Source organism: Aplosporella prunicola (genome assembly GCF_010093885.1).
Source record: "Aplosporella prunicola CBS 121167 unplaced genomic scaffold K452scaffold_4, whole genome shotgun sequence".
Classification (NCBI taxonomy): Eukaryota; Fungi; Ascomycota; class Dothideomycetes; order Botryosphaeriales; family Aplosporellaceae; genus Aplosporella; species Aplosporella prunicola.
The window spans coordinates 144,724-156,747 of record NW_022983532.1 but is presented as its reverse complement, the minus strand read 5'-3'; the positions used below and the strand labels follow the sequence as shown (position 1 = coordinate 156,747).

At 58.6% G+C, this 12,024-nt stretch overlaps 6 protein-coding genes across 6 annotated transcripts; 2 read left to right on the top strand and 4 right to left on the bottom strand.

Annotated features, from left to right (window-relative positions):
• Positions 1-26: 26 nt before the first annotated feature.
• On the bottom strand, positions 27-2,064 carry K452DRAFT_355840 (uncharacterized protein; the record flags this gene model as incomplete). The annotated part of the gene is made up of 2 exons (XM_033546001.1): positions 27-59; positions 115-2,064. The coding sequence occupies 2 exons, from the start codon at positions 2,062-2,064 to the stop codon at positions 27-29; spliced, it is 1,983 nt and encodes a 660-aa protein (XP_033401075.1).
• Positions 2,065-2,747: 683 nt separating this feature from the next.
• On the bottom strand, positions 2,748-3,591 carry K452DRAFT_220860 (uncharacterized protein; the record flags this gene model as incomplete). The annotated part of the gene is made up of 3 exons (XM_033536486.1): positions 2,748-3,321; positions 3,378-3,481; positions 3,529-3,591. 3 exons carry the CDS (start codon positions 3,589-3,591, stop codon positions 2,748-2,750), a joined length of 741 nt encoding a protein of 246 aa, XP_033401074.1.
• A 621-nt stretch (positions 3,592-4,212) lies between these two features.
• On the top strand, positions 4,213-7,157 carry K452DRAFT_264324 (uncharacterized protein; the record flags this gene model as incomplete). Its single annotated transcript, XM_033538684.1, has 5 exons — positions 4,213-4,507; positions 4,563-4,863; positions 4,919-5,438; positions 5,486-5,977; positions 6,031-7,157. The coding sequence occupies 5 exons, from the start codon at positions 4,213-4,215 to the stop codon at positions 6,973-6,975; spliced, it is 2,553 nt and encodes an 850-aa protein (XP_033401073.1). The 3' UTR covers positions 6,976-7,157.
• Positions 7,158-7,686: 529 nt separating this feature from the next.
• On the top strand, positions 7,687-8,443 carry K452DRAFT_324386 (uncharacterized protein; the record flags this gene model as incomplete). Its single annotated transcript, XM_033544701.1, has 4 exons — positions 7,687-7,834; positions 7,896-8,140; positions 8,197-8,262; positions 8,351-8,443. The coding sequence occupies 4 exons, from the start codon at positions 7,687-7,689 to the stop codon at positions 8,441-8,443; spliced, it is 552 nt and encodes a 183-aa protein (XP_033401072.1).
• A 1,792-nt stretch (positions 8,444-10,235) lies between these two features.
• On the bottom strand, positions 10,236-10,882 carry K452DRAFT_118938 (uncharacterized protein). Its single transcript, XM_033535149.1, has one exon. It carries the CDS (start codon positions 10,763-10,765, stop codon positions 10,283-10,285), a length of 483 nt encoding a protein of 160 aa, XP_033401071.1. The 5' UTR covers positions 10,766-10,882; the 3' UTR covers positions 10,236-10,282.
• A 198-nt stretch (positions 10,883-11,080) lies between these two features.
• K452DRAFT_201394 (uncharacterized protein) lies at positions 11,081-11,992 on the bottom strand (the record flags this gene model as incomplete). The annotated part of the gene is made up of 2 exons (XM_033536041.1): positions 11,081-11,511; positions 11,548-11,992. Coding segments are annotated over 2 exons (876 nt in total), but the record flags the coding sequence as incomplete, so codon positions are not given.
• Between the last annotated feature and the right edge of the window lie 32 nt (positions 11,993-12,024).

Genomic DNA, 12,024 nt, shown 5'->3' with positions numbered 1-12,024 from the left:
GCCCCCGCTCAGGAGACCATTCGAGTTCAGGAGACCGGTCGCGGTGTTTTCGACAGGGCCTTTAAGAGGAGTACCGGGAACGTTACCGCCGAGGTTAGGCAGCACGGCCTTGACCTGCACGTTAGGGGCAACCTGAGCAGCATCGGCGGCGGCGGTGGCCTCGGGCTGGGGCGCAGCAGCCTCGTCTCGGCGGAAGCGAATTGAGGCACTAGGTGCAATAACGGGCGCAACAGTAGCCACGGTGCCGGGAGCAGTAGTAGGGTTAGCAGCAACGCCAATACCGCCAAGAACGTTGCCGACACCGCCACCGACAGCAGGGACGACAACACCACCAACACCAATACCGGCGACGGCAGATTGAGCGAGACCGAGGGCGCCAGTCGCGGAAGCGAGAGCGCCCTGGAGCGAGGAGATAATTGGGTCCAAGAGTTGAATTGAAGAACCAGCGCCTCCCACACCAGGCAGACCAGTAATCACGGCACCGGGTACATTGGTAACGATACTACCAATAGCACCGGTGACATCCGTGGGAAGAGCAACACCGGGAGCACCACCGGTCAGAAGCTCGGGAAGCTCATCACCGCGGGGGCTCAAAAGTCCGCCACCGCTGAGACCACCATCGTCAGGAACAATGAGAGCAACAGCGCCGGTAACAGCACTGCCGAGGTCGCCAACGACACTGGTAGCAGCACCACCAAGGTCGCCAGCAACGCCGGTCACAGCACCGCCAAGGTCACCAACCTGAGCGATGATGGGCTCGACAGGGTTGGGAAGGGGAAACGCGGGACCGTCGGAGTCGGGAAGACCGCCGTCAATGCCGCCAGCATCTCCCCCTGGGGTGCCTGCAGTTGGGGCGGGCAGAAGGGGACTCAGGATAGCGGCGGTGGCATCGATCGGGACGACACCGGGCAGGATCGGGCCCAGAGAAGGACCACCACCGTTCGGGAGAGAAAGGCCAAGGATGGCACCAGCGACTGGTGCTGGGGTGAAAACAGCAGCGGCGGCGTTCATTATGGAAAGGCTCTCAACAGAGGCGATGAACGGTAGGATGTTGTTCAAAGCGGCAGTCGGCGTGACTTCAGTCCCCAGGGTACCCGCCGCAGTCACCGGCTCCAAACCAACCAGCGCCGGAATCGTTGTCGCAGTGCCGAGAGCGATAGGCAGTGCTTGCCGCTTCTCGTGGTTCTCGTTGTTCTCGTTCTCGGGAGACGCATCCGCCAGTATACGGGGGCCACCGGGGAGGCCAACGCCAGCAGCATTGCCAAGTGCGCCGCCAGCAACGCCTCCAGCAACGCCGCCAGCAACGCCGCCAAGTGCGGCAAGAATAGTCTGAAGCAACTGGGCTAAGGCACTGGCTGGCAAGGAATTGAGTGGTAAACCATCCAGAAGGCCCTGGACCTGGTTCAGGACAGTATCAAGCAGCGACCCTGGGCCACCGATAAGTGGAATGTCGTTGGTGACTCCCTTAACAGTGTTAAGAACGGGGTCAAGCGGTGACGACACAGCACCAGCGCCATTCGTGACTCCCGCAGGAGTGTCGGTGACGGTGTTGAGCGGGAGGCCATTGAGTAGGTTTCCCAGCTGCCTCTTGCCGAGAGGCACGGCCGAAGAGACACCCGGCTTGCCGCCCGGAACAAGGGCGGTCACAGCGCCGACCTTGTCAACGATCTGACCGAGCAGTTGGATAACGGGCAGCAACGAGGCCAAGACCTCGGCCTGCGAAGGGCTGACCGGCAAGCTTGAGGCAACAGGGTGAGGAATGACGCTGGCCAGATTGGTCACCGCCGGAACGATCGAAGTCAGTTGCGCAACGTCGGCAGTCGGGTTGCTCAAGACAGCGGTCAGGTCGGGCAGCGGGAGGCCGTCAACGGGCACGGGAAGGCCGGTCGAGATGGGAGGCAACACCGGCAAGGCAGGCGTCGCATTGCGCTGGTTAGCGGGAACGGCAGGAAGTGGTGGCAAAGAAACAAGATCGAGGGGTCCCAGCTGGGGCCGCGGCAGAGCCGCCACGAGGGCAGCGTCGCCGGCCAAGGCGGCGACGCAAAGCAGTTTTTTGGCATCCATGGCGGATGGCAGGCGGTGGATCAGCGAGGACCAAGAAGAAGGCAGAGTAAACGAGTGGTGGTAGTCGTCGTCGTGGCTAAAACCCGAGGACTGGCGAGCAAAAGCACGACTGCATGCAGCCTTTTTATCGTCCGGCCATGGTCGTCGATGGCGATGGCTGCGCGGTTGTGCAGAAAATGACGAGACATTCCTGGTGTTGGAGTCCAGGCAAGGAGGGAGTTGAGGCATTCCGTCAGGGCAGATAAGATAGCACAAGCGGAAGTTCTGGGTCAAACGCGTGCAAGTCGGGACGCATTCTTGGGAAGCGATTGGTGATGGCACTCGCAATATTCCTAATCCTGAATTGAAGGCGCCCAATCATCTACCTCTGCCGCACGGCGCATGGGCTCAATCTCCATGCAAACGCGGGGGGAGCCCGCCGAGTGGAACGCGGCCCGGCGGGAGCTCCCGAGCAACGTCTCTCCTTGCTGCTTGCTGGGCCAAGCGAATGGCGCCATGGGCTCTGCTGACTTGAAATTCTTTTACGCTTCATCGTGATGGCAGGGGCCGCGTACGAGGTCGGACTTTCGCGCAAATTCTTGCGCCTCCACAGATGCGCCGTGGCCATCGTGACCTTTGAAGTTCCTTAAGGCGTCCAGGAGCGTGCCTCGGCGTCGTATGCATTACTCTTGCAAACAAGGGCTTCACGAAGCTATTCCGCCGCGGCCGCCTCGAGGGGCGAAGCCAAACCCACCTCTTCCGCTGCCGTCGGGTCCTTTCGGTGCTCGTACGTGCTGCTCTGCGCCTGGCGTGGCCGATCGAGACCGCGAAGCGCCTGAATTTGGCTTGGCCGAATGGTTCGGGTCAAAGAGCTGCCTCTTGGGCTTGGGGCTTCGAGTTGGGGCCTGGTCCGGCCCATCGGGCGCTCTGCCCCTACCTTTGCCTCGGGAATTCCTGTTGCCCTGGGCGTTTCGAGGAGATGAAGATCGCTCTTGAGAAGATTCCGGCGCAGGAACAGGTGATCCGAACAAGCGCTCTCGCACCTCCGCATATTTGCGCTGCTTTTCCTCACGCTCGCGCGCGGCTTTGGCCTGGCGTTCGGCAAAGTCGCGTTCAGTCTTCTTGCGCGTCTCCTCTTCGCTGTCGTCGCCATCGTCTCGGGCCAGGACTGAGGGTGGAGGCTTCCTGGTGAGAAGCTTGACGGCGGGCTTGATGTCGTTCGCGAGCGGGACTTGGCCCTGGGCCTGCAGGAAGAGCGGCGTCTCCGCGGGAGTCTCTCTGAAAAGCGGAGTCAGTGCAGGTCTGGGCGTGGGCGGGCGTGGGGGTCGAGTTACGCTTGCTCCCACAGCTGCTTATTGAATTGTGCATGTTGTACTCGGCGCTCGGCCTTGCTAATCTTCCTGGCAGGCTCGGGCTCGGGAGGAGCTGCGGGCTGCTTCTGCGCGCGGGTTAGTAGGTAGTCAAGTCGACGTTGGGCAAGCTTACGTCGGCCATGCTCTCCCAGTCGTCATCCCAGGCGTCCGGGACGGGGTTGTTGCGGCTGCTCATGGCGCTGGGCTACTCTAGGTAGGCGTGAAATAGGTAGCTGGAAGTGGTGCGCGGTGGTGGTTGGGAACGACGTCGGGATCCAAGCTGTCAGATCGGCATCGTCGGCGAAATGGGCTCGGGCCTGCCAGGTCTCAGCCCTACGCGCACTGTCTGCTGCTGTCAACGCGCCGTCGGTCATGGTCAGTCGTTGTCGCTGCGGCTTGACTGGCTGGATCTATGTAGGTCGGTACGAGTAGAGGGTCGCGCAGTCGTCATCGTCCTTGTCCCCTCATATGAAGCGACACGGCAGGGACACGGGTTGCCGTTCGCCCCGAACCCATGCTAGGAAGCTTCTCCACGGCACCTTTTCCTGGCAGATCGACCGCTAGATTCCCTTAGGAGCTAGCGAGCCGTCATCTGGTGTGTGCGAATGTGAGCCGCAAGACATCTACGCTTAGCCGCTTTGATTACATGTAGCTGCCTGCTCGCTGCTGCTGAATACTCGCTCTTCCACTCTCGATACGTCCCGCAAATGTGATCGCCCGCTTCGATCTCTTGCTGCCACCGCGTCTCACCTTCGTCCGCTTCGCCCCTGTCAGCGCGAATCCTGCTCCGCATATGCCTCCCTGATCGAGGGGCATCATGTCGGCAACCCACGCCCAGACCGCGGCGATCGATCAGGCTTTCTTCAACGATCTCTCGCGCCGGCCGCCCACGGAACACGATGCCCAGCCGCAGCCCACCGAGGCGGCTGCGAACGCGCCCAGGCAGAAGCGCATAGCCTGCGTGCTGTGTCGGAAGAGGAAGTTGAAATGCGACGGCCAGAGACCCACCTGTGGCACCTGCAAAAGACTGTCGCACGAGTGCGCATACGACGAGGTCAGGAAAAAGAGCGGGCCTAAGAGAGGATACGTCAAAGCACTGGAAGCTCGTTTGCGTACGTCGCATGCCTTCTCGCTGTCGGGGCTGTACTGACTGCTGCTGCTGAGCAGAGCAAGTCGAGACGCTCCTAAAGACTCACGAGTCCACCGATTCGAACCAGAACGAGCCCGAGACGTCCAACATCTTCTTGGGCGACGTCCAGAACCATGATATGCAAACGGATCCCGTTTCGAGCGCAGCTTCTATGGCTGCCGACGCCTTTCTCTTTGGATCGCCCGCCGAGCTTGCTGCCGCGCAGCACTCGAGCACTGGAGGCACCAACGCCAGCCCAGGAACAGACCCATTTTCTTGGGAGATGATAGGCCTGGGCTTGGACGAGCCGCTTCCCGATCGAGACGTCATTGAAGAGTTGTTGGTCTCCTGCGTCTGCCGCCTTCCTGGGCGAGAGCTGACCGTTACTCGACAGGACCCGTGTATATTTTGAAAAGGTTCATCCATTCATTCCTATGATCCACCGCCCGCGCTTCATGGCAGCACTACACTTGGCTCCACACATGCGCCCTCCCATATGTCTCAGATACATCATGTGGTGCCTCGCAGCTTCTCTCACAGACAAATACGAGGAACTCCAGGATCATTTCTACCGCCGAGCGAGGAAATATGTTCAAATAGACGAGATGAAGGGGCATGGCGAGGCTATCACTACCCTTGCCCATTGTCAAACGTGGGTGCTCATAACTTGCTACGAGTTCAAGTGCATGTTCTTTCCAAGAGCGTGGTTGAGCACCGGAAGAGCCGTGCGGCTGGGTCAGATGGGGAATCTCCACAAGCTTGACGGCGCTGGACTCGATGTCAAACAAGTACTCCTACCACCCAAGGATTGGACTGAAAGAGAAGAGCGAAGGCGGACGTTTTGGATGTGCTACAATATCGATCGTTACGCCAGCATCGGCACGGGCTGGCCCATGACGATAGACGAGAGAGACGTTAGTCGCTGCATATATTTTGTTGGGTTCGCGCTGACCATCGCTAGATAACGACAAACCTCCCGGCCAGCGAGGAGGCCTTTGAGAAGAGCAAACCCATGGCTACCCCGTCCTTGGACCAAGCTCTGGAGCCGATGGGTTCTTCGGCCCTGTCGCCCACCGCTGGTGTGTGTGTGATGGCGTACATGTTCGGTCGCAACTTGACTCATCTTCACCGCCCTACTTCTGATGAGCGAGAGGACGACCTCAATGGAAATTTCTGGAAACGTCATAGGGAGATGGATGACGCTTTGTTAAACATCGCTCTTGGTCTGCCAGACGGCCTCAGACTGCCCGCCGGAATTTCAGACCCTAATGCTGTGTTCATGAACATGAACATTCATACTTCTACAATTTGCCTTCATCAGGCGGCTATATATAAGGCGGAGAAGAGAAGGATGCCTCCGCATGTCTCAAACGAAAGCAAGCTCAGATGCGCCACCGCTGCCGCTGAGATAGCGGGCATCATGCGGCTCGTGAGCCACATGGATATGGCTGCGGTACGTGCCTCGCTGCGCGCCCATGGTGGAAGTACTAACGGTCGTGGCACTAGATGAACCCTTTCCTGTCCTTCTGCATCTACGTCGCTGCGCGCGTCTTTGTGCAATACTTGAAAACCCGTCCGGACGATCAGCAAATGCAAAGCCACCTGCGATTTCTCCTTCAGGCGATGCGTGCCCTCAAACGCAGAACACCTTTGTCAGGATCCTTTTTGGTACAGCTCGATTTGGAATTGGAAGGCGCGGGGGTTCTGGCGAGCTTTGGAGGCAACAAGCCGAGCGGCCCAACCTCCATCCCAGCCAACACTGACGCCGTCAACTGTAGCCCCATATTCGAGATCCGCGAGTCACAGTCTGCAACTGCGCAAATGAACACGTACGGCAACAGTGGTTTCTCATCCAATACGGCACCAATGCCACCTGGACAGAAGCCTTTTAGCTTTCCGGCTAACATGGATGTGGAGACATCGCCGTATGGCTTCACACCTGGTTCAGGTTCAGGTTCAAGTGCTGCGATGCAGCTTCCAAGCCGACAGAAAACTCCAAACACGAGCAGCTCAAGCCAGTTACACCCCGAGCAGGCGCACTTCCTCCCAAGGTCCATGAGAGCAGAGAATGACCAATCGGACATGGACGTTACTCCCGAAGGCAGCGGCGAGCATGATTCTTTGTCGTCTGGCACCTCGCAACGAGACACGTCGCGGCATTCGTCATACACGGTGCCGTCGGAGGGCATGCCGACCGAGTCGTCGCAGCAACGAAGCTACTCGATGAACCCCACGGGTCTGACACCGTCGGCCATGTTCTCGTCGATGGGCACGAGCACTGGCGACGAGTTTGGAGACATGGCGGCGCAGTTCTACAACTCGGCTTCGGCGGTGCCCGGGTGGGACGTGAGCGGCGCGGGGATGACGGGCTTGACGCCGCTCCCCGACAATGGGTGGATGCTGGAGGAGGGAGGGTGGGAAGGGTATGTGTTTAGCAAGCAGAACGGGTGAAAGGGATGGAGGCTGCCAGGTGGCCACAAAGGAGGGCGTTGGTTGAAGCGGCGCCACGGCGAGCAGGCAGCAGTAATGTAGCCATTGCGATCTTCGGGATTGGCTGTACGATAGGCATCTTCTGGTAGCGATTCCATCGGCATAGGCCGCGTGTGCCGTATCCAGTATCCTGTAATTTGGCGGCGCAAGCGATGGCGGATCCTGATGGGCGTTGCCCTGGTTGGCGCGTCAGCGCATCCAAGGCCGTCTGGCCCAGACACGCGCCTTTCCTAATCGAGATGGAGCGGGCAATCTTGCTCCCGGCGGCCCCCCAGCGCGCCAGGTGTCGCTTTTCCAACAACGTCTATCACTGCGATACGCTCCTACATAACAATCCACTCTCCGCACTCCAGCGCTCGTAGCCTCCCGTTGCACTCGGTAAGTCCATCGCCCCCCCTCGCCGCCGAGCCTGCCCTCGCACTCGTCATTTCCACTCCCTGCGACCACACTGCCCGCTCCCCGATCCGCGGCCAGCCTCCACATCAGCTGCCTCGACGCTGCCGTCGCTACACCATCCCACGCGACCCTCGCATCAAAGCAGCGTCGCCCTCGGCTCTCCCGCGCACACCTCTATTGACACGAGCCGTCTCCGCAGGTTTAGGCTTCTTCACACCGCTTCTTCACCCAACACCCCCCTTATACCCGCATCACAACCAACCAGCCGCAGCAGCCATGGGTCTCACATTCTCGAAGCTGTTTGACAAGCTATGGGGCAAGAAGGAGATGAGAATCCTGATGGTCGGTTTGGACGCTGCAGGAAAGACCACGATTCTGTACAAGCTCAAGCTCGGTGAAATCGTCACTACCATCCCCACCATTGGTGAGTTTGCCCGCCCCGCACCGTCGCTAGCATCGCGAGACTGAGACGCGTCATCACCCAGGCTTCAACGTCGAGACGGTCGAGTACAAGAACATCCAATTCACTGTGTGGGATGTCGGTGGACAGGACAAGATCCGTCCTCTGTGGAGGCATTACTTCCAGAACACCCAGGGTATCATCTTCGTCGTCGACTCCAACGATCGCGACCGTGTCGTTGAGGCCCGCGAGGAGCTTCAGAGGATGCTGAACGAGGACGAGCTGAGGGATGCTCTCCTCTTGGTCTTCGCCAACAAGCAGGATCTGCCGGTTTGTTCCCTTGCCCAAAACAGCTTCGCAGACAAAGACCACTGACGCGCCCGCAGAACGCCATGAACGCCGCCGAGATCACCGACAAGCTCGGCCTCCACAGCCTTAGGCAGCGCGCCTGGGTAAGTTCCGCCGCATCCCGATGAAAAAAATAAAAAAATAAAAATAAAAATAAAAAAGCAAAAAAGCGCCACAAGCTAACAGCCGCAGTACATCCAATCCACTTGCGCTACCTCCGGTGACGGTCTCTACGAGGGTCTCGAGTGGCTGAGCAACTCGCTCCGCAAGGCTGGCCACAACTAGAGGACGAATCCCGTATGACCCCCGATTCCCAACGATTCCCCTCATCCCCCGGTCAGTCGTCGAGCTGCTTGTCACGCGGTGGAGCAAATGTCTTGGAGTTGTCTAGCAGGTTAACATGGTTGGAGTGGCAAACGGGTCTGGCTTCTTTCTCTTTTTGATTCACGAAGAAAGGAAAACACGATCAGAACGGTCTAACTCTTGCCAAACGAAAACCTGCTACTTTATTTATTTGCATAACACACTACCTTAGCTTCTTTTCCCGAGGCATCCCTCTTTTTCTCTCTCTCTCAGTTGCTCTTGCGCGTATATTCTCGAGGGAAAACGGAAGGTTGACAGACAGGGATAGCGCGCGCGCGCGTGCGCGTGCCGGAGCTGGTGCAGGTGCTAGTGCGGTGCAGGTGCAGGTGCTGCTAAACTCTCTCTTACTCTTACTCTCGGACGGACACATACGCACATCACACGCGCACACACACTTTTTAAACCCGGAAACTTCTTTAGTCAATTGTCGTTTTCTTCTCGCTTTCTGTCATGCCCCCCCTTGTTTTATTTTCATGTCCTTCATCATGGTTCTTTTTTTCAGTTTTCAGTTTTTCAGTTTTTCAGTTTTCTGGTTCCTCGCGGCAAGAAAATTATACTACTACTTTTTACTACTACAACTACTACTACGCTACTACTGCAGTACTATTACTACTATTACAATTGCTGAGAGAGGGCGTGTGCGGTGGTGGTGGTGGTGGTGGTTTCTTACGTCGCGCAAGCGGTATGTACTGTGTGCTTGCTTGCTTGCTTGTGTTTTGCTCGGGTTGTGTTTTCTGTGGTTTGTGCTGCTGTTGCTGTGCTGCTGCTGGAGGATGGGGGATGGAGGACTGCATACGCGGGCTGGCTTGCTCACTTACTACTTCCTGCATGCACGTATCAGATGGGTTTCGGAATCAATGGCGCTTGCTTGCTTGCTTGCTTGTGGGTAGGGTGTGAATGAACCAGCAAGCCAGCCAGTCAGCCAGCCATTGACCAATCACTTGCCGCTTATTCGCTCTTTCTTCGTTCGTTCTCTTCAGTCTTGTCTACCTGTCTACCTGCCTGCCTATTTGCCTTGGCTTGTGCTGCCTCTCTCTCTCTCTCCCCTTCTCTCCCCTCATCAACATCCTGCGCTACTCCCTGCCGCTCATTCGTGCTGCCTAACAAGGTCCAAGGTTGTGGCTGTAGCAGCAGGCAGTCCTTCCTAGTACCTACCTACCTACCTATCTATCTATCTGTCCTCTCGGTTTCGTTCCCTGCCCGGATTGTCGCGTCACTGCCTGCGGTGCGTGGGGTATGCTTCCAATGGTCAAGTAAGGTGCGGGCTGTTGCCTGGCCGGCCGGCTGCCTGATCGTTTATCTATGTGGCTGGCTGGCTGGTTGGTTGGTTGGTTATCCTGCCGCCTAACGCACTTGCTTAACGCAAAAACACTGCAATAGAGGACACATGTTGCCACCACTACCACTACTGCCACCGCCACTGCCACTGCCTAACCACACGTCCTCTCCCGTCCCCTCTCCCGTTCTATCCCGTCCTAGGTATCTTATCCCGCCCCTCCATCTCTTCCGCCCCACGCCGCGGGCGGCTCGGCCTTGTTCGCGTTCGCGTCTCATATCTTCTGTTCCTGTTCCGTCCCGTAACGTACAGCACAGTACTGCCATCCTGCTAACCAGCCAGTCTGCCTGCCTGCCTGCTTGGCTGGCTGTCGGTCACGTAGGTAGGTAGGTAGGTAGGTAGGTAGGTAGGTACGTGTGTATGGGGAGGGAGGGCTGTTGCTGTTGTTGTTGCTACCGCTACTGCTACCACCATCACAGCCGCTATCACAGCACAGCACAGCATCCCTCATCTAACCAGACCAGACCAGAGCGCGGAGGCGGAGTATGGGGTGGGCGTGGTTGAGTTTTGCTTGTTCTGCTTCTTCTTCTTCTTCTTCTTCTTCTTCTTCTGCTGCTGCTGCTGCTGCTGCTGCTGCTGCTTCCGTTTAGGTTCCAGGTTCTTGCGTTTCTTAAGCTTCTTGCGTTGCTGCTGCTGTGTGCGCGATGCGTGCATTGCTGGATGGTTGGATAGATAGACGGACGGATAGATGGTTGCTTGGGCACACAAGCCTGCCTAGCGGTATGGTATGGCATGGTATAGTAGCGGTAGCTAGCAGTAGCAGTAGTAGTAGCGGTGGCAGCAGCAGTAGCGGCAGCGTAGCAGCAACAGCAGATATCCTCCAAAGCGCAAGCACCAACACAGCACAGCACAAGCAACAGGGCAAGGTATTGACGGCGCAGCCATATAGGCTTAACCCGTCCCTCCATCTAGTCATCCAGTCAGTCAGCCGTCCTCCCGTTCATTCGTGCCTTCATTCATCCTGTGTTGTCGTAGCGTAGCGTATCATATCGTACACCCCCAACCAGTGGCTGAGGCGCTGAGGTCTTACGTACGTATGTGTGTGTGTGTGTCCCACGTGTGTATGTGTGTACGAGCGGCCGCACAGCACTCCCTCCTCAAGTCATAAGGTAGGTTTTCGTGTTATTTAGGAGTGTTTCTTCTTATTTCTGCCGCGCGATCTTGGGCTTGCGCTTCTTGAAGACGATGGTGCCTGTGCCTGTGCCTGTGCCTGCGCCTTCGGTTGGTGGCGTATTTGTCTCTGCTTCGGTCTTGGGCGCCGTGTCTGCGGCTGCGGGTGCGTCTGTGGAAGGAGGAGGCGGGTGCAGTTTTGCGTTCGTGTCCGCGTCGTCGGGTTCTTCTTTCTTGATGCGCGGTGCCTCCGCCTCCGCATCCGCACCCACACCCGCACCCGCATCCGGGTCCGCCTTCACAGTCTCAGACGCCGCAGCCCCGGCCTCCGTCTTGACCCGGCCCGCACCACCCAACAAAGCCTCGATATCTGCGTCCGCGTCCGCGCCCCCCTTGCTCCCCGGATACGACTTGAACGTGTTTCCCCAGCCGCGCTTGCGGGCCGGGACGTCGCGACCGCCCACGGCGTCGTTCTCCTCGTCCTCGTCGCCCTCTGCTTTGCGCTTGCGCACGCCAATGTTGAGGGGTTTGGCGGCGGTGCCGTCTGCGCCGTCGTTTGCCCCACCATTGCTGCCGCTACCGCCGATGCCGCCGCGTATCGGCTTCACGGCCACCGTCTGCCAGTCCCCTGCCATGGCCATTTCGCTCCTGTACGCGTCGGGCACGGCGACGCCCATTTCGGCGAGCTGCTTGAGCTGGCGCTTGCGGTCCTCGGCGGTGGCTTGGCGGGGCGGGGCCGGGGCGGGAGGTTTGGCGCTGGAAGGCTTGCTACTCGCGGGCGTGGTAGTGGAAGCCGAAGCGGCGCCAGGCACGACGCCGTTTAGACGGGCGACCTCGGCGCGGGCGCGCTCGCGGTCCCGCTCCTCGTACTCTTTCGTCTTGTGTAGGTCGCGCAGCGAGCGCTGGATGTTGTTCTGGTGCTTGGGCGTCGCGTCGTGCTGTTGGCGCTCGAACTTGGTGTCGCGGATGTAGGTTTTGCAGAATTTGCACCAGTACTTGGGCGTGGATTTCCAGTATTCGGCCATGGTGGCAGCGGCGGTAGGTGTGTATGTGGGTG

What these genes read in the sequence shown, in the direction of transcription:
- K452DRAFT_118938 (XM_033535149.1), bottom strand. Translation starts at nt 10,765, where the DNA reads ATGGAGGGACGGGTTAAGCCTATATGGCTGCGCCGTCAATACCTTGCC.